The following is a 23782-nucleotide window of genomic DNA, read 5'->3' as shown; positions in this document are numbered from 1 at the left end:
TTCTGGTTGTTAACAGAAATACTGCTGACACCCTCTACATCAGGACCTCCAAGGAAATCACTGTACAAAATGACCCTGCACTGGGATTATCGGGAGTAAACAGTCATCGTCCTGCACACCCAGCTCTGAGGAAAGAACCAGCTTTGATCTCTGGGAAGGGTATTCCGAGTGATGTCATTTGAGCAGGACTGGGTTTGAAGTGGACATGCGATGTCTCCCTGTATTATTCCTCCTCCTGTGTGTCATGGAGTTCAAAACAAATATTTTTGGCATTCTGCCTCTTAGGGATGGGATTCTGGAGGTACGGAGTGTTACTGATCCCGAAACTCTCTTGTGTCCCTTCTTTCTGCCTGGCTGTCAGAGTGTTTCAGATAAATGTGGGCGGGCTAGAGAACCTCGGAGAAGCCCAGAGAGGCAAGGAGGTCTGGTTTCTCCAGTGGCAGTGCTGGGTGGAGAGCACAGTTGCGGCCTTCACGTGTCCTTCTCACGACCAGATAGTTCTGTGTCCTCACCTGACTCTGTCCCGAGAAGTTGGCCTTCTGAATTCTTGTCTTCTAATGATTGTGTTGAGTTGTTCCAGCCCTGTTCTTGACTGTCCTGGACTTTTTCCTGAGTAGGAACTTCCTCTGTCCCTAACTGTCCTGTAATACTTCACCTCCAGGGGCTGTCCTTGATGTCACATGGCTTTGCGGAAGGGACAGTGAGATGACAGTATTTAGTTGCAGCAGTAGCAATTTTTCACATGCTAACGTGCAGCCGCGTGCACTTTATTTAAAAAGTAATGGATAAATGCAATATTCTTGAGGTCTTGAGGAATGGTGAACCACATTCCCGGTTTTTGTCTGAACTAATCCGTTGGACAAGAGCGATGGTTTTTGTTGTTGTTGAAAGTACTGGTGTCACCCTTTGCCTATATGGTAGAGCAATAATGCTTTTTGAAAATAAACTGCAGAAAACCCAAGGCCAGGTACTGCATTCTGAATCAGAATTTCGCAGTGTTTCTGTGAATAGATTTTCTTTTGTAAATACGACCTTTAAGATATTGTATTATGTAAAATATGTATATACCTTTTTTGCAGGTCACAACAACTCATTTTTACAGAGTTTGTGAAGCTAAATATTTAACATTGTTGACTTCAGTAAGCTCAGTGTGGTGAGGCTACGGACAGACGTCCCCTGAATTTTGTGGCCTGGGTGAGGGCATGGCGGTCAGAGCCCCCCTCCCCCTTGCTCTGGTGTTAGAGGCCTCCCTCTTTTCAATCTCTTAATCTAAATGCTTTTTAAAAAGATCATTTGTTTAGATGTAGGAGTTTTAAATTTGTCTTTTAAATTCCTCTACCAGAACTAAGCACTTTGTTAATTTTAGGGGAAAGAATAGATATGGGGAAATAAACTTTTAAAAAAAGATATCAAGAATTTTAAAAGATCAAGCAATTTGATTTAAAAAAGAATCTTGGATTTTAAGCGGTCCATAAATTAAACAATAGCAATTCACGGTATTTTGTTTTTTAATCGAATATGTTGCCTATTCATCCATTGTAGGAGTGCTCTAAGGTTTTGGTTGCTAGGACCCAAATCCCACATTGAGATCTCAGGAGTAGACCCCTTGATGTGTGTTTTCTAGTGTCTGCTCGGTTGTCACTCAGAGGCGGCACGCTCCTTGTCCCTGAGAACCGGAACAGCCGCAAGGTGGTGTCTCAGGGAGCTCAGCCTCCAGGGCGGCCGGGTCTGCAGCTTCTGAGCTGCGGTCTGGCTGAGCGAGTGCCTTTGCACTCCCTGCCACCGCCCCTTTCTGCTCTTGCCAGGCTTAAGACACTTGTTCCAGTCCGTTGGGAATAGAGAAAAAAGTCAATTTTAATTCCTTTTATCTGGTTTACTTTATTAGCTTCAAATAAATAGTTGAATGAAATTGGATTTTAAAATGTCTGTGAATTTCAAAGGTCTCTGGCTAGCTTTGGTGTCAGTTTCCTAGCAATAACCGAGAGCCAGTTAATTTTTCTTTTATTTCATACATGTTTAGCCAATTTTTCTAGGTGTCTCTGAAGGTAAGATCATTTAATTTCTTTGACTTATGCATAAGTGAAACCTGTATTTCCAGAACCACCACTGGAATAGATTTGGGTTTGACACCTTCTCCCCCACCTCCTGGTTAAAAATAAATCGAAGATTGTAAATCCATCAACTTCCATCATAGTGGCCTGTACTTTTCAGATAACATATCCTCCTGTCTGGAGACAGAGATGTAGCTGAGTGAGAGTCTCGGTCTTTTTAGATAGAATTGTGTCACATAGATCTGAACCTTTCTTGTTTTAAGTCATGTGTGTGGGGAGAAATAGAATGGTGCTCTTACCTCTCTTGACTTTTAAAAATTACAAACAAAAAATACAAAGTTTTGTGATTCTTTTCCTCAGTCCCAACTCCAGGCTAACTGGAAGGCAGCACCCCCTTTTTATATGGAAAAAAGAGAAAGTTTATTATAAGTTTTTGTATTTTCTACTTGTTCATTTTATTGGTGCAAACTTAAGAATTTGATTTTCTTTTAATAGATGCCGTCTTTTGAGAGAATTTGTTTTTACCTTTATTGCCCTTTTATCTTTTTTGGATACTTCTCTTTGTACTCCTGCTGCCTACCTCTCCTTACCCCCACCCCCCACTTTTTTAAACCTTGGTATTTGTTTCATCTGCTTTTAGAATGTGTGATATTTCCAGTACCTACTTTTTTGCTGAATCCAAAGATATATAAATATAAATATATATATTTTATAAAGATCAAAATGATATAAAGGAGATACGTTTCTTCTTTAAAAAAAAAAAACAAATAGAAATTCATTGTTAATGTTCATATTATGATGCCACTTTTCTAAATTGTGCATCTTGATGGAAAAGGTGTAAATATCAATCACCAGGACTGCTTAGTTAATTGGTATTTAATATCTAGGTGAGTTGGGGGTATGGGGTGGGGGAGTGCAGAACGTACTTGGCTTGCTGTCCTTGAAAGGACTGCCAGTTGTCCATATGCCTGTCCAGTTCCATGCGTTTTGTTCACGAGTGGGGGCGTCATAGGAGTAAAGCCTGGAGGACAGACGAAACCCCCTGCTTCGGGGGAGCAAGCTGCTGTTGAGCGCCAAGGTCAGCTGTTTAATGAGCGAGGTGGTTTTTTCTTTCCTTCTTTCTCTCTCTTTCCAATGTGCGGAATTTCGATGATGGAAATGTCATTCTGAGAGCAATATTTAAAATTCTCAGGAATTGACTTATAGTATTGAGAATGAATTCAGTTTCAATCAAGTTTACATTAAATGTTGCTTTTAAAAATCTGAATCGTTCTTTACACTGCAAAGAATCCAGACCACATGGGATAACTTACGAGATGGTTGAGTGGTAAGCTCTGACGACTGCTTTGCTGATCATTTTGGATGTCATTGTAAATAAAGGTTTCTATTTAAAATTGAAGCCTAAGAGCTTCTCTTTTCTTTTTTTTTTTTTAAATCCCGATTGGATTAAGGGCAAAAGAGAAGGTTAAGGAATCCTGTTTCAAATTATTCTAGCAATCTCTCTAAGGTTAACAACGCTTGAAAAGCACAGAGCTGTTCTCAAAGGTGAGCACTTTGGGGTCCTCTTCACTGTCTGTTTGGTGAGAAGCACATCAGGCTGGGTGATGGCCGAGGAGGGAGGGTCCTCCTGTTTCTTGCTCCTGGCCTCTGACCGCTATCTTTGCTGGGCTGGACAAGCTGGTGCACAGAGAGGGGTTGGCTAATACGGTGAATTGCTTTGCAGTCAATGAACATTTTTAAAAAAGTGAGGTCCTGAAGCGGGTGTAATGTGAGACTTACCTGCAAGGTTCCTGGAGTATGGTAAATTTTCGTCATTAATTTATACCCATCTGTTCCCCCTTGGAAAAACCTAAGTGTCTCCTTCCAAAAAGGTGTTGACTGCTTTTTTAAAAAAACCAAGCACACCAAAGAACTCCCAAGAACGGCCTTTTACAAAATGTTAAAGGTTACCTCATACGAACTGCTGGTCGTTGGTTGGGACTTTGAACACTGTATGACAATACTTAGACTACAAAATTTCTTTACAAATACAATTTTGTTAAAACTGGGACATACATACATCAACTTCGTTTCTTTCCAGTACTTTAAAAAACGTCAGTTCTGGGACAGTTAACAAAGCAATACTGGCAGAAATGGTATCTGGTCAGGAATAGAAATGTCCACAACTGCAAGGGGTTTTCTTTACACTGGCCACAGACCATTTATTGACACCACCACTCTCGAAAATTGGGTTTTCTTACTAGATGCCCCTGCGAGTCCCCACGCTGGTTACACGTAAATAGTCTCCTATGTACAGTGAAGTCCGTTTCTTCAGAGACAGCCTGCATTATGGTGCTCGATGAAAGTCCCCTCTTCTGTGCTGCTGACTCCTTGTCGAACTCGGCACCGTTTCCAAACGTCCGCAAGTTGCGTCTGTCCTGCTGCAGCCTTAGGTCCTTCTTTGTGACGAACCAAAAGAACAAGAGGATTTAAGACAGACAGCGTTGTTCTTCCCCTAGGATTTTAAAAAAAGTTCCAGTGACTTAACACCTTTGGGGGAAATTTCCAAAGAAAATCATCTTTTTCCTTTGGAAGCCTCTCAGAGAGGGTTAGTGGTGACCGTTGGATCCGAAAATGCCTTTTGTGCAGCTGGTGAGGTATAATCCAAAGCAAAAGCAGGGGCAAAAGTGGACTTCCTGAAAATTCACGGCTCCCGATGGCTGTCTTCCAGAGCGTGCCATGCTGACGGAAAGCAGGTCCCGTGACTCACTCAGGCCCCCCTGGCCAGGAGCACAGACCCGCCTGAAATGGGTCGGTTCGGTCAGATGGCGCCTCTGGTCTGGAGGCCCGCTGGCTGCTTCTAACCTTCCCAGCCTTCCCACAGCTGTCCCCTGCGGAGCAAAGCAGACTCCTCTTAGTGTCCGAGGAAGCAGCCCCGACGCGGCTGAGCGCGCTTTGCCACAGGGGAGAACTGCCAGGGCCCCGAGCAAGGGCCTGCTCCCACCCGGTCACCCCGACTTCCAGCGGCGGCTTGCATGCTCCGTGGCCGGCGGAGGCTGCGCTGGGGACGTGACCCGAGAGATGATATGCTTTAATTCTGGGAGCGCCAAAGAACTGCTTGGCCTGCCCATTAGTATTGTCCTAAGAAGCCACAGGTGGTTTCTGTGCGGAGAAAGAAGGGAGAGCACAGATGGGAGGCTGCACATGGCAGCGCACCAAGGGGGTCCGTCGGCCTGCATGGTAACCTAATGTCACATGAATGGCCAATGTGAATTAAAAATCCTCACACATATCTGCGTGTTTGGATTTTCATGGTGAACTGGAGGATCCAAGCCGCATCCCACTGGTGCCGTTCCCTTTAGACTCGGGGTAGCCCTTTCAGGTCACCCCAGTCTCAGCCCTTCAGCAGCCTCTCTGGCGCTGGAGGGAGACTTCGGGGCATGGATATTTTGGGGGCCATTTCATGAGGCCGCCCCTGCTGCTGACATGGACCAGTTAGCCCTTCTGCAGCCACAGCCTTCGAGATGTCTGGCAAGTGTAACGTTTACACGCTTCTCAACCTCTAAGGACTACATTGAGTCTTCCAGGCCCAGGTTACGCTATAGAGAACAAGTGTGTGAGACAAGGTATTAATCTAAAACACAGACCTTCCTGCTCCCTGCTCGTGACACGAACAGAGACAGGATTACGAAAGAAATGGCATGCACACAGAACAGCTTCGGCAGAACGAAGCAGGGCAGACCAGATCTCTGTTTGAAAATTGTTTCCTCAACTCACAGCGATTTGGAAGAAGGTCTCTTCATCTCTGGCCACTTTCGACGCTGAAACTGCCTAAGTTTTCGGGTGTCAAAAAGAGAGGGCGTGTTAGCCTCACCCAGAAAGAGCCTCCCCCTTCCCTGGTGGGCGCTCCAGGCCCCTGGCAGACCAGAGAGAGGGCAGGGCCTCAGCCTGACTCGCGCCACCTCAGAGGTTGGACCACAGGATGGACCAGCCTAGGGGAACGGTCTCGGGCTTTAACAACAAAACCAGATACCTGTATTGCTCATAGCTTCCTCCATCTTTAAGTCCTAAATGAGACAGAAATGAACAAAAGAGAAACTGAGTTTAGGGCAAAAATGGCACCAACAATGACAACTGCTTTATAACTGCCTTTCTTTTTTTTCTGTTTTTGTCATTCATGACGTTGATAGTGTCCCCTAGGGCCGATGGAGTGGCTGGATCATGACGTGAGTGTTCCCGGAGACGCTCACGTAGCCTGGGGATTGCCTGTACTCTGAGGTCACCAGCTGTAGCACCCTGATGGATCCGTTCAACAGTGACCTGGGGCGTGGTCACGGTCGGGGAGGCAGATATAGGCAGGGACACCTATGCGACAGAGGACAGGAAGCCATGGGCCCCGAGAGCGGGGCAGTGGGGAGATCCTGTGGCTCGGCTCTGGGCAAGTTTCCTAGAGGATCGGCGGCCTGACCAAGCGTGTGGGCTTTGGGATCAGCCGGCCCGGTCATGTGACTCCTCCCAGACGGTTGTCACAGGGTGATCAGATACTATGAGACCCGTAGCACAGTGACCAGCACAGCGTGATCGAGGAGCGTCGGGACTTACAGCAACACAGCGCTTGGTGCATGTTAGGGAGGGGGTGCTGTACCACTGGTGAGGATTCACCAGCCCCTGGTGATGCCCGGCTCTTCGGACTAGACTGACCCCCTACATTCCTTCCAGCGGTAACCCTGCTCCCCACAGGCCCCATGTCGGAGCGCCTCCTCACCCAGGTCCATGTTCCGAGTCCGGGGGTTGCACTGCTTGTAACCCTTGCAGCTCCTCAGCTCCATGAGCTGCACATGGAGCTGGTTGAGGACATCCCGGTCCAGTGTATTCACCGCATTCATCAACTGGTTGGAACAGAGGTTATCAACAAGGTGAGCGCAGGGACCCCCACCAGCTTCCACCACCGAGGGCACTTCCTCCAGGCAGGTTGGGAGCAGGGGTGCTGGGGGACGGGGGCCTTTACTCTGCAGGAGCTGGAGTTGGGGACAGTCCGGACTGACTCGTGCCCTCTCCCCCAGGACAGAAGGACCGCTGTGTGCGGCGGCTCCGGCCGCTCGGTGTGGCCACTCTCCCCTCTAGCTCCAGACCGTCATCCACAGCCCCTCAGCGCCGCCTGACTGCTAAGCTGCCACTTGGGGAAGGGATGGGGAAGGGATGGGTCAGGGTCCTGGGTCCTTGCCCACTCTGGGAGCTACTGGTGACTAACGTGCACGCTGTGCCACCCGCTTGTGTAAAATACGGGGATGGCCTACCTGGGGAGAAAGACCGGCAGCCTGTATGGTGGTTAAAGACCAAGTTAAAGACCAAGAGAGTGCGGCTGCTGGCCTTTAAAAGTCAGGTTTCAGATAAAATGACTAGAGACACTGAGATTGGACAGAACCAAGGCCACACTGCTGGGAAGCTCCAGTGCGGAAGAGCTCAGTGGGGACCGGCCGTTTCAGAAGGGACACACCCAGGCCGCTCACCAGAGACCGGTGGCACCCGTCTTACATGTTCTGGGCCACTGGGCCCATGTCTTCCAATGATTAATACTCGGAGACACTTAGGCAAGTGCCCGGCATGTCGTGAGTGCTGGCTGTGGCCCGTTACCTGTGTGGTCCCCGTAGGCCCCCGAGTGTGCAGGGTTTGGTCTGACCCTCGGGACCCCCCCCAAAGCCCTCCAGTTCTAGGAGCCTTCACACTTAGCCCTAAAGGCTGCTTCACCACTGGCAGGTGCCTATAGAGGGAGAAGCCGTTCAAGACCCAGATTCCAGGGGCAGGAGGACGGAGGCACAGAGGGGCCGAGGGCACACCGAGTCCCTTCTGAACCCCTTCCTCCTGCCTTAGGGGCTCAGGGGTACTTGGAAGATGTGCTGCCACTTGCTCAGGGGGTCCCCATCCCCGCTCCTGCAGCCTGTGTTGTGTGTACCTGGTAGGGATCCGTGTTGAGATCAAAGTACTCCAGGAAGCCCGTGGCGAATTCGCAGAAGAGGAAGTTATGGGTCTCGTTGATGGTCCTCATGCACCAGTAGGTGTTGTTGTTGGCGCTGGTGCAGGCGCAGAATGGCCCCACTGCCAAGGGAAGGGGGGGCCGCACCCGGTGAGCAGCCCACAGGAGTTCCGCCTGGGACCCGGGGCCCCCTTCTGCCCCCAGGGCTTGTGACCCCCGCAGTCCTGGGGTGGGGGCTGGGCGGTCCCCGTGCGGCCCCGGAGCAGCCCTCCCGCCCGTGCCCGCCCGCTCGCTCACGTGTCCAGAGCGGCGCCGTCTGCCAGTGCTGGTTGTCGTGGGTGAAGCACGTGAGGCCTGGCATGCTGCACGTGTCGTTGTTCTGCAGGCGCTTGAGCAGCTTGCGAAGTTTCTTCTTGCGCTTCTGCTCTCGCAGCAGCCACACCTTGTCCTTCTCCTGCAGGCCCTTCCTAGGGGCACACAGGGCCACACCCTTCACACCTCCCTCCGCCCCCACCTGCAGCCGCCTAGGGGTCCGGGACCCTGAACCTCTGCTCTTCCTGCCCGGAGTGGGGCGCACCGCCGTGGAGGGTCCCCCGGGCGAAGGGACCCCTGGCCAAGACCCACTGCGGGTCTGAGGCCGCGCTGGGGGCCAGGCCGAGGGTCCGCCCCTGCAGCCTGCTCCGCCCCCGCCCCCCGGGTAGGACCCCCTCCTGCCACAGGGCGGCGCCGGAGAGCCGCTCTGGGATCCCGCCTTTTCAAGGACTGCCGCGTACCCCGCAGGGAAGGGCCAGCACCTCTTTCCTGCTCCTGTTGGCTTAGCTCCCCTGAGCCTTAAGCTGCCCTTACCTGAAAGGATGCAGACTGGAGCCTTTGTGCTTGAGGCGGCCTTTGTGCTGGGGGTGATAACTGTAACAGACCCCGGGTGGCCGAAGCTGCTTACAGGGCAGCTCCTGGGGAGGGGCGTGGTGCAAACCGCGGTCCCCTGGGACCCCCGGCCCGCTTTCTGGGGCAATGCTGGGGTGGGAACCACCCCCGGGGCAGCAGCTGCCTGGCTGGCCGGCCCCTTGCCCTGGAGGCCAGCTGGGGGGCCCTGGGTGGGTGTAAGTCAGCAGCACTGGACGCTGGGCTGGCATCTCCAGGTTGGGTGCCCCCCCCACCCCTGCCCACCGCATGCTGGCTCAGGGCCAGCCCTTTCTGAGAAGGGGGCACACTGGTGCAGGAGCCACTGGCCACCTGTGGCTCTTCCCATTTACATCAAAGCATAAGTTCAGTTCCCCTGTCACCCCGGCCACACTTCAAGAGCACAAGAGCCCCGCGTGGTTGCTGGCTGTCATACTGGGCGGCGTAGACGCAGCCCGGCTCCAGCGTCGCAGAAGTTCGGCTGGACAACGACCCCCAGGCCGCAGTTCCCCGAGTTGGCAACGTGGACCCTGGGCCAGGAGGACTGTTTCTGGAAGGGCAGTCCGCACAGGCACCTCCCCGTCCTGGGAACCAGTCCCGCCCCCCCCACCCCTCCTCCCCCCAGCAAGAGCCTGCCTCTGTGATCAGGTGCGTCTGGCCGGCTCCCTGGGCCGCGGTCTGTGCCCACTGCAGGCAACGGGCATGTGAGTGCTTACTGGTTTTTTGTTCTCCCTCTGAGGGAGGAGACAGGGCTCTAAAGATACTGAAAGGAGCCCCAGAGGGGAGGCTGTGTCCCCAGCAGTGTCCTGCAGGAGCACGAGGGGCCTTTCTGGGGTGTCCTGGCTGCTCTTCGCTGCCTCCTCACCTGATTTTGTGACAATCACATTCCTCGGGCCGCTTTTTCTTCAGGTGACCCCGGACTTCCCGCAGGTTCTTAATTTTGTTCTGCAGGGTTTCGATCTGAGGCAGAGAGCAGGAGAGAAGGCTATGAAACTCTGGGGCGCTGGGGGAGAAGGGACGGCCTAGGGCCGAGGGGCCCTGGGTTCCACCTGCTGAAGGGGCCAGGCTCGTGAGGACCAGCTGAGCCCACCGAGGCCTTGTCGCCCCCAAGCTTGTTGAGAGGACTGGCTGTGGCGGGAGCATCTGTGAGTGAAGCGCGGTCCTGGAAGGACAGTCCTTGACTACACTGTCCTCCCCTGCAGCCTGGAAGTGGCCTGTCAGATGCCCGAGGATCCTGGGCAGGCCTCTGTCCCTCCCGGGGTGGCTGGTGGTCCTGCCCAGCTCAGGGTGGGGGGAGAGTGCTCCCGGCCCAGAACCTCCTCACCTCGTGGTCGATGTGCAGCTTGTGATCTTTCCAGGCCTGCAGGGACTTGTACAGATCCAGGTCACACTGGACTGTGTCGTTCTCGAGGATGTAGCACCTGCTCGAGAGAAGGGGCCACGTGTGCTCTGAGGGGCTGAGCGGGACCAGCCAGGGGCCCGAGGTGTGGGCTTCCACCCCCCCCAAGGCCCCAGCTGCCCCCCACACCCCTGCCCTCCGCCTGGACTCTCACCGATGTGTCACTTTAATGGGGTTGGGGGCTGAGTAGTCTGGAAGGCCCCCGGTGCCACTGAAGTCTCCGCCGTCCTTGTCGTCTGGGTCCTCAGGGGCCCCTGGCCAGTGCCGCTTGGTAAGGTTGTGGGGCTGGGATGTGTCGTCCAGGCCTGTGCGGTGAACCCCGCCATCCATCTCGATGGCCACCGAGCGGATGGAGCGGTTCCGGGCATAGCTGGTCTTGTACTCTGTGGGCGTTGGCGGGTGGCTGGGTTAGTGGGCCTGGACAGGCTGGCCGGGCCCTCTGGGCAGCGGCCCATTGATCCCGAGACTTGAGGGCTCCTGAGACCTACCTGCCCAGGAGGCAGGAGCTGGAGGGACCCCAGTGGGAAGGACCACACAATGATTCAATTGGGAAAAACTGAATGCCCAGAGCTAAGGAGGATGTGGCTTGAGATGATGCCCAGAAAGAGCTATGTGGGGACACATGTGGTCCATCTGTGTGATGGAATGTTTGGCCACAGAGGAACGAGGCCATGATGTACGCTACCCTGTGGGTGGGTGTCCACCACACGACGCTCCGTCAATGCAGGCATGAGAGGTCCCATGTTGTATGGGTCTATTTGTTCAGAATGTCCACAGGAGGTAAAGAAACAAAAAGCAAGTTAATGGTTGCCATGGGATGGGGAGATAGTACTGGGGTTCCCTTTTGGGGGTGATGGAAGGTTCTGGAATTAGAGGTGGTGGGTGCACTACACTGTGAATGTAGTACATGCTTCTGAATTGTAGACTTTAACGTTGTAAAAATGGTAAATTTTATGGTGTCTGGACCTCACCTCAATAAAAAAAGAAAAAAAAAAAAAACGAACGTGGATATAAAATCATTAAGTAAGGAGATTAAATCGGTAATCAGAAACTTCCCAACAAACAGAAGTCCAGGACCAGATGGCTTCACTGGTGAGTTCTACCAAACATTTAAAGAATTAATAATACCAGTCCTTCTCAAACTCTTCAAGAAAGAGAGGAGGAGAGAACACTTCCAAACTCATTTCATAGGCCAGCATGACTCCGATATCAAAACCAAACAAAGACACCACCAGAAAAGAAAATTATAGGCCAGTTTCCACATGAACATAGATGCAAAATCCCTCAGCAAACCGAATTCAATACATGAAAAAGATCAAACACCACGATAAAGTGGGATTTATTCCAGGGATACAAGGACAGTTCACCATCTGCCAACCAAGCTCTATCGTGATACACCACATTTAACAAAATGAGGCATAAAAATCATAGGATCATCTCAGTGGATGCAGGAAAAGCATTTGGCAAAATTCAACATCCATTTATGATAAAAACTGTCTGATAAGGATGAAGTTAATATCCAAAATAGATAAAAATTTACACAACTCAATAGCAAAAACCCAAACCATCTGACTAAAAAACGGGCAGAGAATCTGAATAGACATTTTTCTAAAGAAGACATCCAGTTGGCCAACAGGTACATGAAAAGGTGCTCAGCGTTGCTCATCGTCAGGGAAACGCACATCAAAACCACAATGAGCTATCCTCTCACTCACACCTGTTAGAATGGCTGTTACCAAAAAGACAAGAAATAAGGGCGCCTGGGTGACACAGTCGGTTAGGTGTCTGCCTTTGGCTCAGGTCATGGTCTTGGGGTCCTGGGATCGAGTCCCTTGTTGGGCTCCCTGCTCAGTGGGGAGTCTGCTTCTCCCTCTCCCTCTGCCCTGCTCATGCTGTCTCTGTCTCTCTCTCAAATAAATAAAATCATAAAAAACAAAAACAACAAAAAAACAAAAACGAAAAGACCAACATGGATGGACCTAGAGGATATATAAGGCTAAGTGAAACAAGTCAGAGAAAGACACATACCACCTGATCTCACTTATACGTGGGATCTAAAAATAAACCCCAAACAAAACAAAACCCCGAGCTCATAGATACAGAGAACAGACTGGTGGCTGCTAGAGGTGTGGGGTCGGGAGTGGGCGAAATGGGTGAAGGGGCTCAAAAGGTACAAACTTCCAGTTACAGAATGAGTGAGTCCTGGGGATGCCATGTAGGGGACGGTGACTATAGTTAATAATACTGTATTGCATATTTGCAGGCTCCTAAGGGAGATCTTCAAAATTTTCACAATAAATAAAAAAATTTTTGTCACTGTATGGTGACGGATGTTAACTACCTATTGTGATAATTTTGCAATGTCTGCAGGTACCAAATCACTATGTTGCACACCCAAAACTAATATGTTATATGTCCCTTATACCTCAATAAGAAACAAAGACACTAAAAAAACCACATTAATTTGAACCGGAAAAGAAAAAAGCTATAGCACGTTCTCCTGGATAGAAAAGGGAGCGGCTTGGGGGGAGGTCTCTCAGCTTCTCCGTCTGATTGGCCAGCAGGGAGCGGGATGCTCTCCCCGGAGCTGGGCAGGGGCACAGGGCTCGGAGGCATTTTTTCCAGGCTCTAAGTTGGCTACTGAAAACCGAGGCCATGCAGGCTAAAGCCAGAGCCTGGATTTCTTGCATCTTCTATATATTAAAAGACAAATTTGATCAGGTTGCTAACATTAGAGAAAAGCGGGGGTGGGTGGCCATGTAGGAGTGCAGATTTCGAGCTTCGGAAGAGAGAACCGAAGAAGTGCCTGCACTGTCCCCACTGGGTCCACGGGCAGGAGCTGATGCCGTTCCTTTAGACAGGCGGTCTGTTCTGTTGGCCGTGGCCCTCCCCATCCCTCCCTTCTGTCTTAAAACTCCGCACCCTTCACTCAGGTCTGGCCCTGCTGTGCATCAAGTCTGTAACACCGCTGGCCTCCAGGTGCATCTTTCTGGAGAAGGGCCTGGAGCCTGGCTCGGCCTGCGTGTCTGCTGGGCTCCCAGTGGCCACCAGGTGGCGCCCGAGGCCCTCGGCTGGGAACTCCCTGTCCCAGGCGGCCAGGGGGGCCTCTGGGCTGCAGGATCTGCTCTTGCTGCCCCCACTCCTGGGGCAGGTGTTTGTATCTTTCAGTTCTCAGACCCCTTCTATCAGAGTCACACGGGCCAAAGGATCCGGGGGCCCAGGTCCAGGAGAGGCCTCTCTTAGCAATACCTTGGGCCAACGTTTGCCTTGGCTTTTTCCTTTCTGAGTCCAGTCCCCCTGAAGCCACAGTCCCAGGGCCCCTGATGCACACAGTGTGAACCGCTGTCCCTGTGGGGGCGGCTCATACCTGCCCATGAGGGCCGTGAACTAGACCCACCGGGTTCCTGCTGCCCCTTTTGTCTCGCTTGCTTAGGAGTCAAGTGCTTTGGGTCTTCCCGGCTCCATCCCCCAGCCATACACCCAGAGGTCCCCAAGCTATGGCCTAAGGGCCGAATCTGGCCCTCTGCCCGGTTTTGTAAATAAGCTACTGAGTCCACAGCTCTTTTCTCGCTCCAGTGACAGAACTGAGAAGTTGAGAGACCGTTCGTTCAGCCTGCAAAGCCTCAAATATTTACTCTCTGGTCCTTTGCAGACGAGGCTGCCAGCCCATGTAAACCTTCGCCTGGACGTGAAGCCACACTCCTCGTTCTCCTGGTCACCCTGGTGGGCTTTGTTTCCGGGGGTCCCAGACGGGCCCCCGCTGACCCTGCATCCTGGGAACAGAGGGGCTTCATAACCCTGTGGCCAAGAGCGTGGGCTCTGGAATCTGACTGCTCGGGTGCAAATCCTGAGCAAATGTGTGACCCCAGACAATCTGGTTAACTCCCGAGCAGCTGTGTCCTCACGACGGGCCCTGCCCTGCAGGGCTCTTTGCAGCATGACCTGAACAGGACTGGTAACTTCTGCAGCACTGGAAGTTGGCATCAAGCAACTGCTCTGTGGTTCGAGGGCGCTCGACAGCTGGGACATCCTTGTCCGAGGTCACAAGCGGAGCCTGTCTTACCTCCCCGGGCCTGGAAAATCCTGGGCCCCGCAGCCTGCTCTCTGGGGCTGGGACCCACAGGGTCTTTGTACTCCCTCTTCCCAGACTGAGAATGTGTACAGGCCCGGCTCCTTCCCCACACTTGGCTCTCACTTAGGCATCAGCCAAGTGCCCATCCCAGGGCGGCCAGCCCTCTCCTCCTGGGCACGCCGCTGTGTCATTTCCTCCACGATCTTCCCACTCCGTTAACTTGCTTACACCTTGTCTCACCCACGAGGCCCGATCTGCGTCTCTCTCACTCAACTCTGTAACCTCAGCATCTGGCGCATGGTAGGGCTGCAGGTTTGTTGGGAGCCTAAGTGAGTAAAGAGTGGCCGCCTGGGCCCATCGCCCCGCTCTGGGCTGGCTGGCCCTGCCGGGCTTCCTCACGCCACAGCTGGTGTCCCAGTGGATCACGGCGGGCTGGGGTCTGAGCTGCTCTAAACTGGGGCTTCTCAGCCTCAAAACTGGTGAGATTTGGGGGCCAGATAATCCTTTGTTGTGGGAGACTATCCTGTGCGTTGTGGGATGTTTGCAAGTATCCCCAGCCCCTACCCACCCGATGCCAGGAGCATCCCCCCAGGAGCAAAACTGTGGAGGGGTTGAGCACCCCTATTCAGAGCTGGCTGCTCAGAAAGGGGCGGAAGTGCTCTGTTGGCAGGCACTTGCAGGAGGACGAATGTGGGGCCAGGGGATGAGGCCTGGGCCCCGATTCAGCTGCGTGACCCGGGCTTTCCTGTGCATCATAAGGAGGGGCCCCACCTTGGTCCCCGGGTTGCTGTGAGGTGCGTCTAAGACAGAACTTCAGTTACACCGAGCTCAGGTGAGAACTTAGGTTGACTGGAGTCTCAGCTATTTTGGTGCATCTTCTTTCCTCTGAGTATTAATTGGGGGGAAAAAAAAAAGCTTAACTGAGTCACAACTTCTCGTACTATTTGAAGATTATGCACCGTGCTGTGCGCTGAAGCAAGGAGATGTCAGCTGTGGAATTCAGTCTGGAAACCAATCCTCTGAGTTGGCTACAAAAGAGCTTGGCAGCGACTCATGGGCCTGTGAGGAGATATAACGGGGGGCTCCCAGCCGGAAGCGCCATGGAGGGACCACCTGCTCGGCGCCGAGGCCCGGCGGGTCAGAGGGGCCTGCCGCTGGACGCCCGGGCCCTCATTAGGCCACCGTGGAGTATCATTCAGCCTTACAGGAGGAGGGGACTCTGACCCAGGCAATACCATGGATGACCCTTGGGGACGTTATACTGAGTGAAATAAGCCCGCCCAAGAGGACAAGCACTGCACGATTCCACTTATATGAGGTCCCCAGAGCACTGAGACGCCCAGAGACGGCAACACAAGGGTGGTGGCCAGGGACGGGGAAGGGCGGTGGGGAGTTTCAGCCTAATGGGGACAGAGTTTCAGTTTTGCAAGATGAGAAGCGCTCTAGGGACGGACGGAGGTGAAGGCGGCACGACAGTGTGAAGGTGCTTAGTGCCGCTGAACTGTGCACTTAAAAATAGTTAGAGGGGCGCGGGGTGGGGGGTTCCAGGCGGTTCAGTGTCTGACGCTTGGTTTCAGCTCAGGTTGTGATCTCGGGGTTGTGAGATCGAGCCCCACATCGGGCTCCCCGCTCAGTGCAGAGACTGAGATTCTCTCTCCTTCTCCCTCTCCCGCTCATGCTCTCTCTTTCTCTCAAATAAATAACTCTTAAAAAAAAAAAATAGAATGGTAAACTTTGTGTATTTTACCACTATTAGGAAAAAAAACACGCAGAACTAAAATCTCTACTAGGCTTTGGTTGTCCTTGGGTCAGGGGGCCCGATGAGTGGGCGGCATGGGACACTGCCCAGCTCTGGAGGGGACACGTCTGGCCCGCTGACCAGGTCTCACGGAGACCAAGGGCTGGCACCCAGGGGCCTCTGAGCATGTTCCCGGCACAGGTGCATTCTTCTCAGGGGAAGCTGAACCTCGGAATGGGGCCAGGACTAGTCCAGAGTGATGGGAGTTTTGCAGTTGGATCTAGGAGTCCATTTTCTCTGCTCGTTGGCTCTCTGTCCTTCCTCAGCCCCTGCGGGGAGCGAGCCATGAAGTCTTAGATGGCTCCTTCCACTGGCATGGAGGCTCTTTCCCACTCATCCAAAGGACGGTTGATTCTCGTTATTCGAGCTGGTTATGTTCTATAAAGTCGCCCGAACACTGAGCTAGCCCACACCACGCCACTGCTCCTAGGGGAAAAGGGGGGTTCGGTTCCTGTGAGCCTCTGGTTACAGCATGTTTGTCAACTGTCAGTATAGAACCTTATCGGTGTGCTTCTGTTTAAAGACACCTCATTGAATAGATACCGTTGATCCTTTAACACCGAGCTCCCGGCCAACAGCGCTGTGTCTCGTGCCTGAGGGAAGCTTATCTAACCCCTGTGTCCTCTCCTTGGGGCACATCTCAGCCTTCCCGTGCTTGGGGACACCACACAGCACGTCAGCACCAGGCTGAACAGTGACATCCCCGGGCAAAAGCACAAAATGCAAGAAACGCGATGCTAAACAGCCGTGACAGAGATGCCCCCCCACAGTCCGAGAGCGGAGGCTGGAAAGCGGGGCATCGCCTCGGTCGAGCTCAGCGGGCCGCGCGCGGGTTGCGGGACTAGGAAATTTCTGCCCCTCCGCCTGCGCCGTGAATGACCGAGAAGGCCCCCTGAGTACTGATCCGGGGGCTCCAGGTAAATCACTGCGAGGAAGGCAATCTGCAAATAATGAGGCTCGACTCTCTGCCACGGCTCTCCCCTCCAGGCTCGTCCAGAGCCCGACTCCGCTTCCTTGCCCGCGAGGGGCCGGCCAAGCGCCCAGGCTTCCCGCCAGGTCTCCCCAGCGGCCTCCGCACGCTCCGCCCCCTCGCAGCCCACCCAAGTGGCAGCTGGAGGGTCCCTTGAAAACACAGATCTGACCTTGGCTCTTCTGCTCAAAACCGGCCGCTGGCTTCTGGCCTCCGAGTAAGGGCCGCCGGGCGCCCTCCCGCCCTCCCCCCTGCCTCTCCCGCGGCGGCCCTGGGCAGTGCTCAGCGCGCTCGCACGTCCTCTTCCCGCCTCACCGCCGCCCTGTCCCCGCTCCCAGGACGCCCGCCACCCGGCGCTGGGACGCGGTCTGCGGGGCCGCAGAGGATCGCCCCCCCGCGCCCCCCCGGCCGCACTTACTCTTCTTGAGGAACTTCTTCCGGCGGCCGGCCAGGCTGAGCTTGTAGCCGCCGTCGCAGGCACACGTGTGGCCGCCGCCCGGCGCGCGGTACTTGGGCACCAGGTTGGAGAGCGCCCTGCCCCCGAGGCGCGCGGGGCCCTTGCACTTGTGCAGCTTCAGCTTCCCCGACGCGTCCTCCACGCACTGCCACTTCTGCAAGACACAGCCGGGCCCTCAGGCTCCCGGGGCTCGGCGCCGCCGTCCCCAGCCAGCCCGACACGGCGCCCGCCGCTGGGCCCTCGCTGGGTGGGACGCGGGCTCGCGGGAGCCCCGGCGCCGGCTGCTCAGCGACCGGGGGACGGACGCACGTCTGCGGGGGGAGGAGCCCCGAAAGGCCCGCGGGGGGCGGGGCTCACGGCACCGAGGGGTGGCCGGGTCAGCAGGGCCACGACTGTGTGCTGCCCGTGGCTGACTGTTGGGACTGGTGTCCTCAGGGCTCTAGCTGGGGGGCTAGAGACTGATGCCTCCCCAGCGGGCCCGGGCCCCAACCCCCACCTCCAGGGCTCTTTTCCTCTGGGGTTCGCCACGTGCTCTGATGCCTGCCCCTGGGCCGCCCTGGGACTGCCCGACCCCCAGTCTGGGCGGCGCCGAAAGGATCTGAACAATCCAGGGGGGACAAAGGCCGCTGGCCCAGCAGCTCCCTCCTGGTAGCTCCACTGTGGGGATCTCCCCAGCACGCAGCCCCCGGAGGGCAGGGCTTTCTGCTGGGGACATTCAGGGCCATCGCTCCAGGGCCGGGAACCACGCTCGGCAACCAAGGGAGCAGCGAAACCCAAAGTTCTTGTCCAGAGACACAGACGGGCTTCTTCCCAGACGAGACATCCTCCACACACGGGGAGGAGGGTCTGGGGGCTTATGAACAAACAGGGGTGGGGGGCACGGCCATGGGGATGGGCCGGTCCTGAGTCTCGTGGTAAGACGGAGCTGCCCGCGTGGACCCGTGAGAGAGCCACCCAACCCGCGCCTGGACCTCGGAAGCCACGGGCTCTTAGTGAGAAGCGGGACAGGAAGGCCTGGCTTTATTTGTACCTATGGGCGCGGCCCGAGTTACCCCGGGGGAGCTCGCGGACTGACACAGGGACACACGGCCAGCACCCCGTGGGCCGGGCCACCCTGCCTGCTTCCCTGCCCCCCACCCCCAGAGCCCACCTCGGAAAAGCCAAGTGCAGACTCCTCCTGCTCTCTCTAAATACTATGTGGTTGTAATTTTCTTAACACTTCTCTTGAAATCAGCTCCCTTTTTAAAAACCTTCTTTATTTAAAAAGGCAGCTTCCTGCTTCTCCTCTCACTGGAAAGCCAGCACCGAGAGGCTCCTGTAAAGTGAATTCAAGGGAACTAACGGAGTATCCGAGGCTATGAACAGGTGCGGAGGCCGGAAAGGGGGCCGAGCGGGGGCTACCCGGGAGCTGAAGCCCCACTTGCCCCGTAGGGCGCTTCTCCTCCGATAGGATCACGATTGAAAGGGAGCTGAGGAAGGAGTCGCTTTCTGAGCGTCACCTGGTGTCACCCAGGGGTGTCACACTCGGCAAACACCACACCTCAGAGGCCCCGGCCCGGCTGGCTCCGCGGACTGAGGGTTGAGGGGCAGCCCCGGGGAGGGGACAGCTCTGGGGCGGGGAGGGAGGACAGGAGCCCCTGGGGCAGCGGCCACACTTCCTCACCTGTCCCAGCTGCTCGCACGCCGTCTGGTACTCCGCGCGCTGACACAGGTCTTTCACGCGCTGGTATTTGGGCAGGAAGTTCTCCTCCTGAGCATCCACCTTGTCATTGTCCCTCTTGTGGAGCAGTTTGCTGTGGGGCAGGGAGTGGGACATGCGGCTGGCCTCTGGGCTCTGCAGGAGTGTGCACCTGCTTATGAGGTGGCCCCCGCGCGGCCCGGGCGCTGTCACCACGCAGGACGCAGGTCCCGCCTGGCCACATCCTCTGTGTTAAGAGGCTTAAGAAGTGAGAATTTTATAAGAAACCTCCCAAACTGCATGAGTTGGCAATAAATTAGGAAACATTTAAGACATTGTGTAGGCAGGAAAACATGTCTGAAGGGACATGTGGCCTCCAGACGCAAGTTCTGGATCAACCACGGGAACAGTGAGCGGGCTTCCTTTGGGTCCAGGCGGCTGTGGACACAAATCCGAGGGAGTCCCTTTTGGGAGGGACCACAGTGGCTGTCTCCCTCCTGCCCCCGCCACAGGTACAGGGGGGGCTGCCAGGAGCTTCCTGGGGTGGGAAAGTCGGGGGGGGCCCTCCAGCCCCTGGCACTTACCCTCTCTCCACCAGGAAGGAGTCCCGCCAGACCCTCATCTTCTTTTTCAGGTGAAACCTGGAAAAGCAGCACACTTCCACCTTCTCATCAATGTGGGGGCCTCACGCATCCCCCCCCCATTCTCCAAGAAGCAGGGATGGTGCCTTGGTTCACAATCAGCACAGACCCGGGGCTCCAGGGGCAGCTGGGGTGGGGGGAGTGGGCCCAGCAGCGGGCTGCGGGGAAGGCTTGGATGCTCCCACCCCTCATGGAGCAGAGCTGCGTCTTCCCCAGAGATGGGGGTCTGAAGGCCCACTGGGAGGAAGTGGCCCGGGTCAAAGGTTTTGGAGTGTTGGGGGGATTTCCTTCTTTGATCCTTTGCAGTTGGACGTGTGTAATCTGAGTGTGCATTTCATACAGTTTCACTCTATTGCTGTTTCCCGGATAGGGGCTCAGGCTGCCGGAGGAAGGCTCCATCCTGCACCCGACTCCCAGGGGCCCCGGCTCCCAAGCCAGCACGCATCCTGCCCCACATGTGCCGTTTTACAGCCGTACAGCTCAGGAAACCTCACAGTCAAAAGGGAGGAGGCTCTGTGGAGGTGGTCCCCCTAAAGGGGGACCCTCTGAGCTGCAGGAGGGACAAGCAGGAGGCTGTAACCGCACTTTGGGGCGGTGAACCTGGTGGGCAGTCCCAGTGCTGGCCACCAGATGTCGCTGCTACCATGCCTGTCCCCCGCCAGACTCCGCTCACCCTCCCACCTGCTTAGTTTTTCACATCACCGTTCCCCTTCCTGCTTCTGGGACACCTAGAAATATGGGCCCATCACAGCAGCCGGCGTTAAAGCCCTTAGAGCGCCGTGATTAGGGGTGCGGCCTCCGGCCTAGAGTCTGAATGCCCAGAGTCGGCTCCACGCTGGTGAGAGACGTCCAGCAAGTCGCTGGACCTCTCTGGGAGTCAGTTTTCACATTGATAAGACGGGATCCTCATAATGCCTCCCCCACCGGGTTACTGTGACGATCAACACGGTAAATCCTCGGCAAAGTGCTCAGAACAAGGAAGTGCCTAATTAGCGTTCACTGCTGTTGTTATTACTTTCAGTTTTGCACAGTGTTAGCCCTGAGAGGGTCCTCAACTGGTCACCTGGCTATAATCCAGGTGGGAGGGTGGAATCTCAGAGAACATCCGTCTTTCCCAGGGAAGGTAAGGAGTCGGGATCAGGGACCCTAGAGCGCCAGCTCTGGACTCTAGGAGACACACCCCCCTCTCAGACACACACGATGAGGCCATGAGTTCATGCAGTTTGGGGAGCCTGGCACCCCTTCACCCCCAGCGCCAGCCCTGCTCCCCTGCTCACCGATTCACTGGCCGTTCCGTATCCAGCAGCTTGAGGATGGACTTCCCATCCATATCCGAGGGGATGTCCAGACCGGCAATGTCCAGGATGGTGGGGGCCAGGTCGATGTTGAGGACGATGTGGGGATTCCTGAGGGAGGTGGGGAGAAACGGACTCGGCCACCCGGGCAGTGGTGCCCCGGCCTCGCTGGGGAGAAAGGGTGGCTGGAGGGTAGGAGGTCGCCAGGGACTCACGCTCAGAAGGTGGGGAAGCTGTGATCTTGTCACTCTCCTGCACCCCAGCCCTCAGGCTCCCTTCTGCAGCCTCAGTTCCGCGGAGCCCCCCGCCCTCCCCACCCCTCACCTTCTGTGCACTCCACACATACCACCGGGTACCGGGATTAACAGGCCTCTACTTGGCTGCTGCTTCTACCAGGGATGCCCTCCCTGTCTCCCACTTCCCGAACACAGGACACCCCCCTTTAAGAGCCACTCTAGACCCTGGACCTGCCCCCACACCTGTCTCTGAACCTCTGACGCAAACGCTGGTCCCTGGCTGTTCTTAGCCAGGCTGCTGTCTGGCCTCAGGGCCTTTGCCCTCGCTCTTCCCTCTGCTGGAATGTTCTTCCTCCAGATGCCAGAGGAGCACTCTCCCCCGCCCCGAGTTCTTTGCTCAACAATTACCAAGGATGCCCAAGGGTGACAGACTCTGAGGGGCCCCATGATCCCCGCCCTCCAGTGTTCACACCTTTGTGTGATCCCCTCCCCTCAAGGGTGGGCCAAACCAACAGGGTCTGGCGAAGGTGATGAGACGTCATATGGAGGTTATGTTACGTGCTGTACAACTTCATCTTACCAGCTGGGTCTTTGTCTACTTTCTCCCCCGGTCGGCTCCGAAGAAGCGAGCCGCCCCAGATCATCACCCCCCACGAGGCTGAGTGGTGAATATTCTAGGAGGCAGGCTGTGTGACTTCAGGTCCCCTGCTTGCACCCGAACAGCCCCAGCCCTGCCGAGTCCTGCTTGCAGCCCAAGCAGAGGACCGAGCTAAGCGGGGCCCCGACTTCTGAGCTGCGGAAACCGTGAGATACCACCCGTGTGGTGTTCTCACTTGCTCAGTTTGTAACGACTTGTTATGCAGCATAGATTACTATCACAAGACCCTTGCTGAGGACCCCTCCTCCTGCCCCTGCCCCTGCCCTGAGGCCTCATCGCCCCCATTTACTACATATTTTAGTCATATATCTGGTTTACCGTCTGTTGCCTATTTAGAATCTAATTGGAAGGCAGACACTTTCGTCTGTTTTGTTTTCACTTCCTAGCACTTTTACCCTTAGAATACACAGTAGGTGCTCAATAAGTGTTAGCTTAGTGAATTTTGTTATTTTTCTCCACCATACGTCTGTCACTTCTCTTGTCTCCTGTTTCTGCCTGGTGGTGTTCCCAGTGTGGTGGTAAGGGACTTGAGGGATGTGCCCAATGCAGGGGTTGGCACCCGTTGAATGCATGATGGCCATGTAGGCATCACCAAGGCGGCTTGGTGTCCCCCACCCCATTCCCTGGGCTGAGGGGCAGGGCCTGGGTCCTAGGGTTTCAGTTGTCTTTGACCCCCTCCTTCTCCCCAGCCCAGCACCTTGCGAACACGGGACTGGTAGCCAGGCGTGCTGGGAGGGGTACAGGGGGTGAGGCTGCGTTGTGGAGGGGCTTGAAGGCATGACAACTTAACCTGTCAGGCGGAGGGAGCTGGAGAAGACTGCTGGGTGAGCAGGCGCCAAGTGGAATGCTGGCAACCAGCAGATGAGCTGGCTTGAGAGCGTCCAGCAGTCCTGCTCCCCAGGACTAGGTGGGACGGACGGGAGTGCTTTTCCCACCAGCATCCACACCCTGCTTGGTGGGAACAGTGCCCTGCCTCACTCAGATTCCACCGCCCGATGGACGTGCTCACTCAAGGTTTTCTATCACCCTGGCTACTGTGATTGGGTCATGGACACGTGACCCAGGTCAGGCTGGTGAGTGTCAGCCTCAAGGCTTCTGTTCAAACCACTGTTTGGTTTCCTAAACTGGATGGCTGCAAGTCATGGTGAGGGTACCACCATGAGAGAAAAGCCTGCCTGAGAATGAAACCAATTCGGAGGAAGCTGGGCTGAGAGACGGAAAATGAGAGCTTCCTGATGTTATTGTGTGACTGTTGGATCCAGCCATGCCTGAAGCCAATTAGCCTTGGACTTTCCAGTTGCTTTAGTTCCTATATTCCTTTTATCTTTGTTTTTTTTTTTGGGGGGGGGAGGGGGGCCTTATCTGGCTTCTGCTTGCAACCAAAGTCATCCTAGCCTTCAGCCCCAAGCCTGACATTAGCCCTTTCTTTCTCTTGTCCATGTGGGGTGTGGTTTTGGGTCTTACGAACCAGATCAGAGACTCTGAGGCTGACCAACCCATGATGTCAATGCCTCAAGAGTCTTTAGTGGGTCAAATTCCTTTGATTTACAGTGGTGGCTCAAGGTTTCAGAGAGGCAGGAGTAGAGGCTGCCTGGCTTAAAGCCCTGACATACCACATGACCTCAGGCAACCTAACTTCTCTGTGCCTCAGTAAACAGGGTCATGGTAGCATCT

The 23782-nt window shown here is 54.9% G+C and overlaps 2 protein-coding genes across 6 annotated transcripts in view; one reads left to right on the top strand and one right to left on the bottom strand.

Annotated features, from left to right (window-relative positions):
- The window catches only part of NCOA3 (nuclear receptor coactivator 3), a 138757-nt gene extending 135306 nt beyond the window's left edge, over window positions 1-3451 (top strand). For all 5 annotated transcript variants that reach the window (XM_032419868.1, XM_032419869.1, XM_032419865.1 and 2 more), the window contains one exon: window positions 17-3451. In XM_032419868.1, the coding sequence (XP_032275759.1) occupies window positions 17-28 (12 nt within the window). In that variant the 3' untranslated portion in view covers window positions 29-3451. The remainder of the gene's footprint in view (window positions 1-16) is intronic.
- Window positions 3452-3533: 82 nt separating this feature from the next.
- The window catches only part of SULF2 (sulfatase 2), a 112075-nt gene continuing 91826 nt past the window's right edge, over window positions 3534-23782 (bottom strand). Inside the window, 14 exon segments of the mRNA XM_032419870.1 lie at window positions 3534-4921; window positions 5808-5861; window positions 6064-6097; window positions 6796-6919; window positions 7984-8126; window positions 8302-8471; window positions 8851-8910; window positions 9770-9864; window positions 10229-10325; window positions 10458-10686; window positions 17562-17754; window positions 19264-19393; window positions 19863-19919; window positions 21197-21325. Coding sequence (XP_032275761.1) covers window positions 4891-4921; window positions 5808-5861; window positions 6064-6097; window positions 6796-6919; window positions 7984-8126; window positions 8302-8471; window positions 8851-8910; window positions 9770-9864; window positions 10229-10325; window positions 10458-10686; window positions 17562-17754; window positions 19264-19393; window positions 19863-19919; window positions 21197-21325 — 1546 coding nt within the window. The 3' untranslated portion in view covers window positions 3534-4890.

Source organism: Phoca vitulina, unplaced genomic scaffold (genome assembly GCF_004348235.1).
Source record: "Phoca vitulina isolate PV1807 unplaced genomic scaffold, GSC_HSeal_1.0 scaffold22, whole genome shotgun sequence".
Taxonomy (NCBI): domain Eukaryota; kingdom Metazoa; phylum Chordata; class Mammalia; order Carnivora; family Phocidae; genus Phoca; species Phoca vitulina.
The sequence above is the reverse complement of the archived record's forward strand: the minus strand, read 5'-3'. Positions and strand labels throughout refer to the sequence as shown.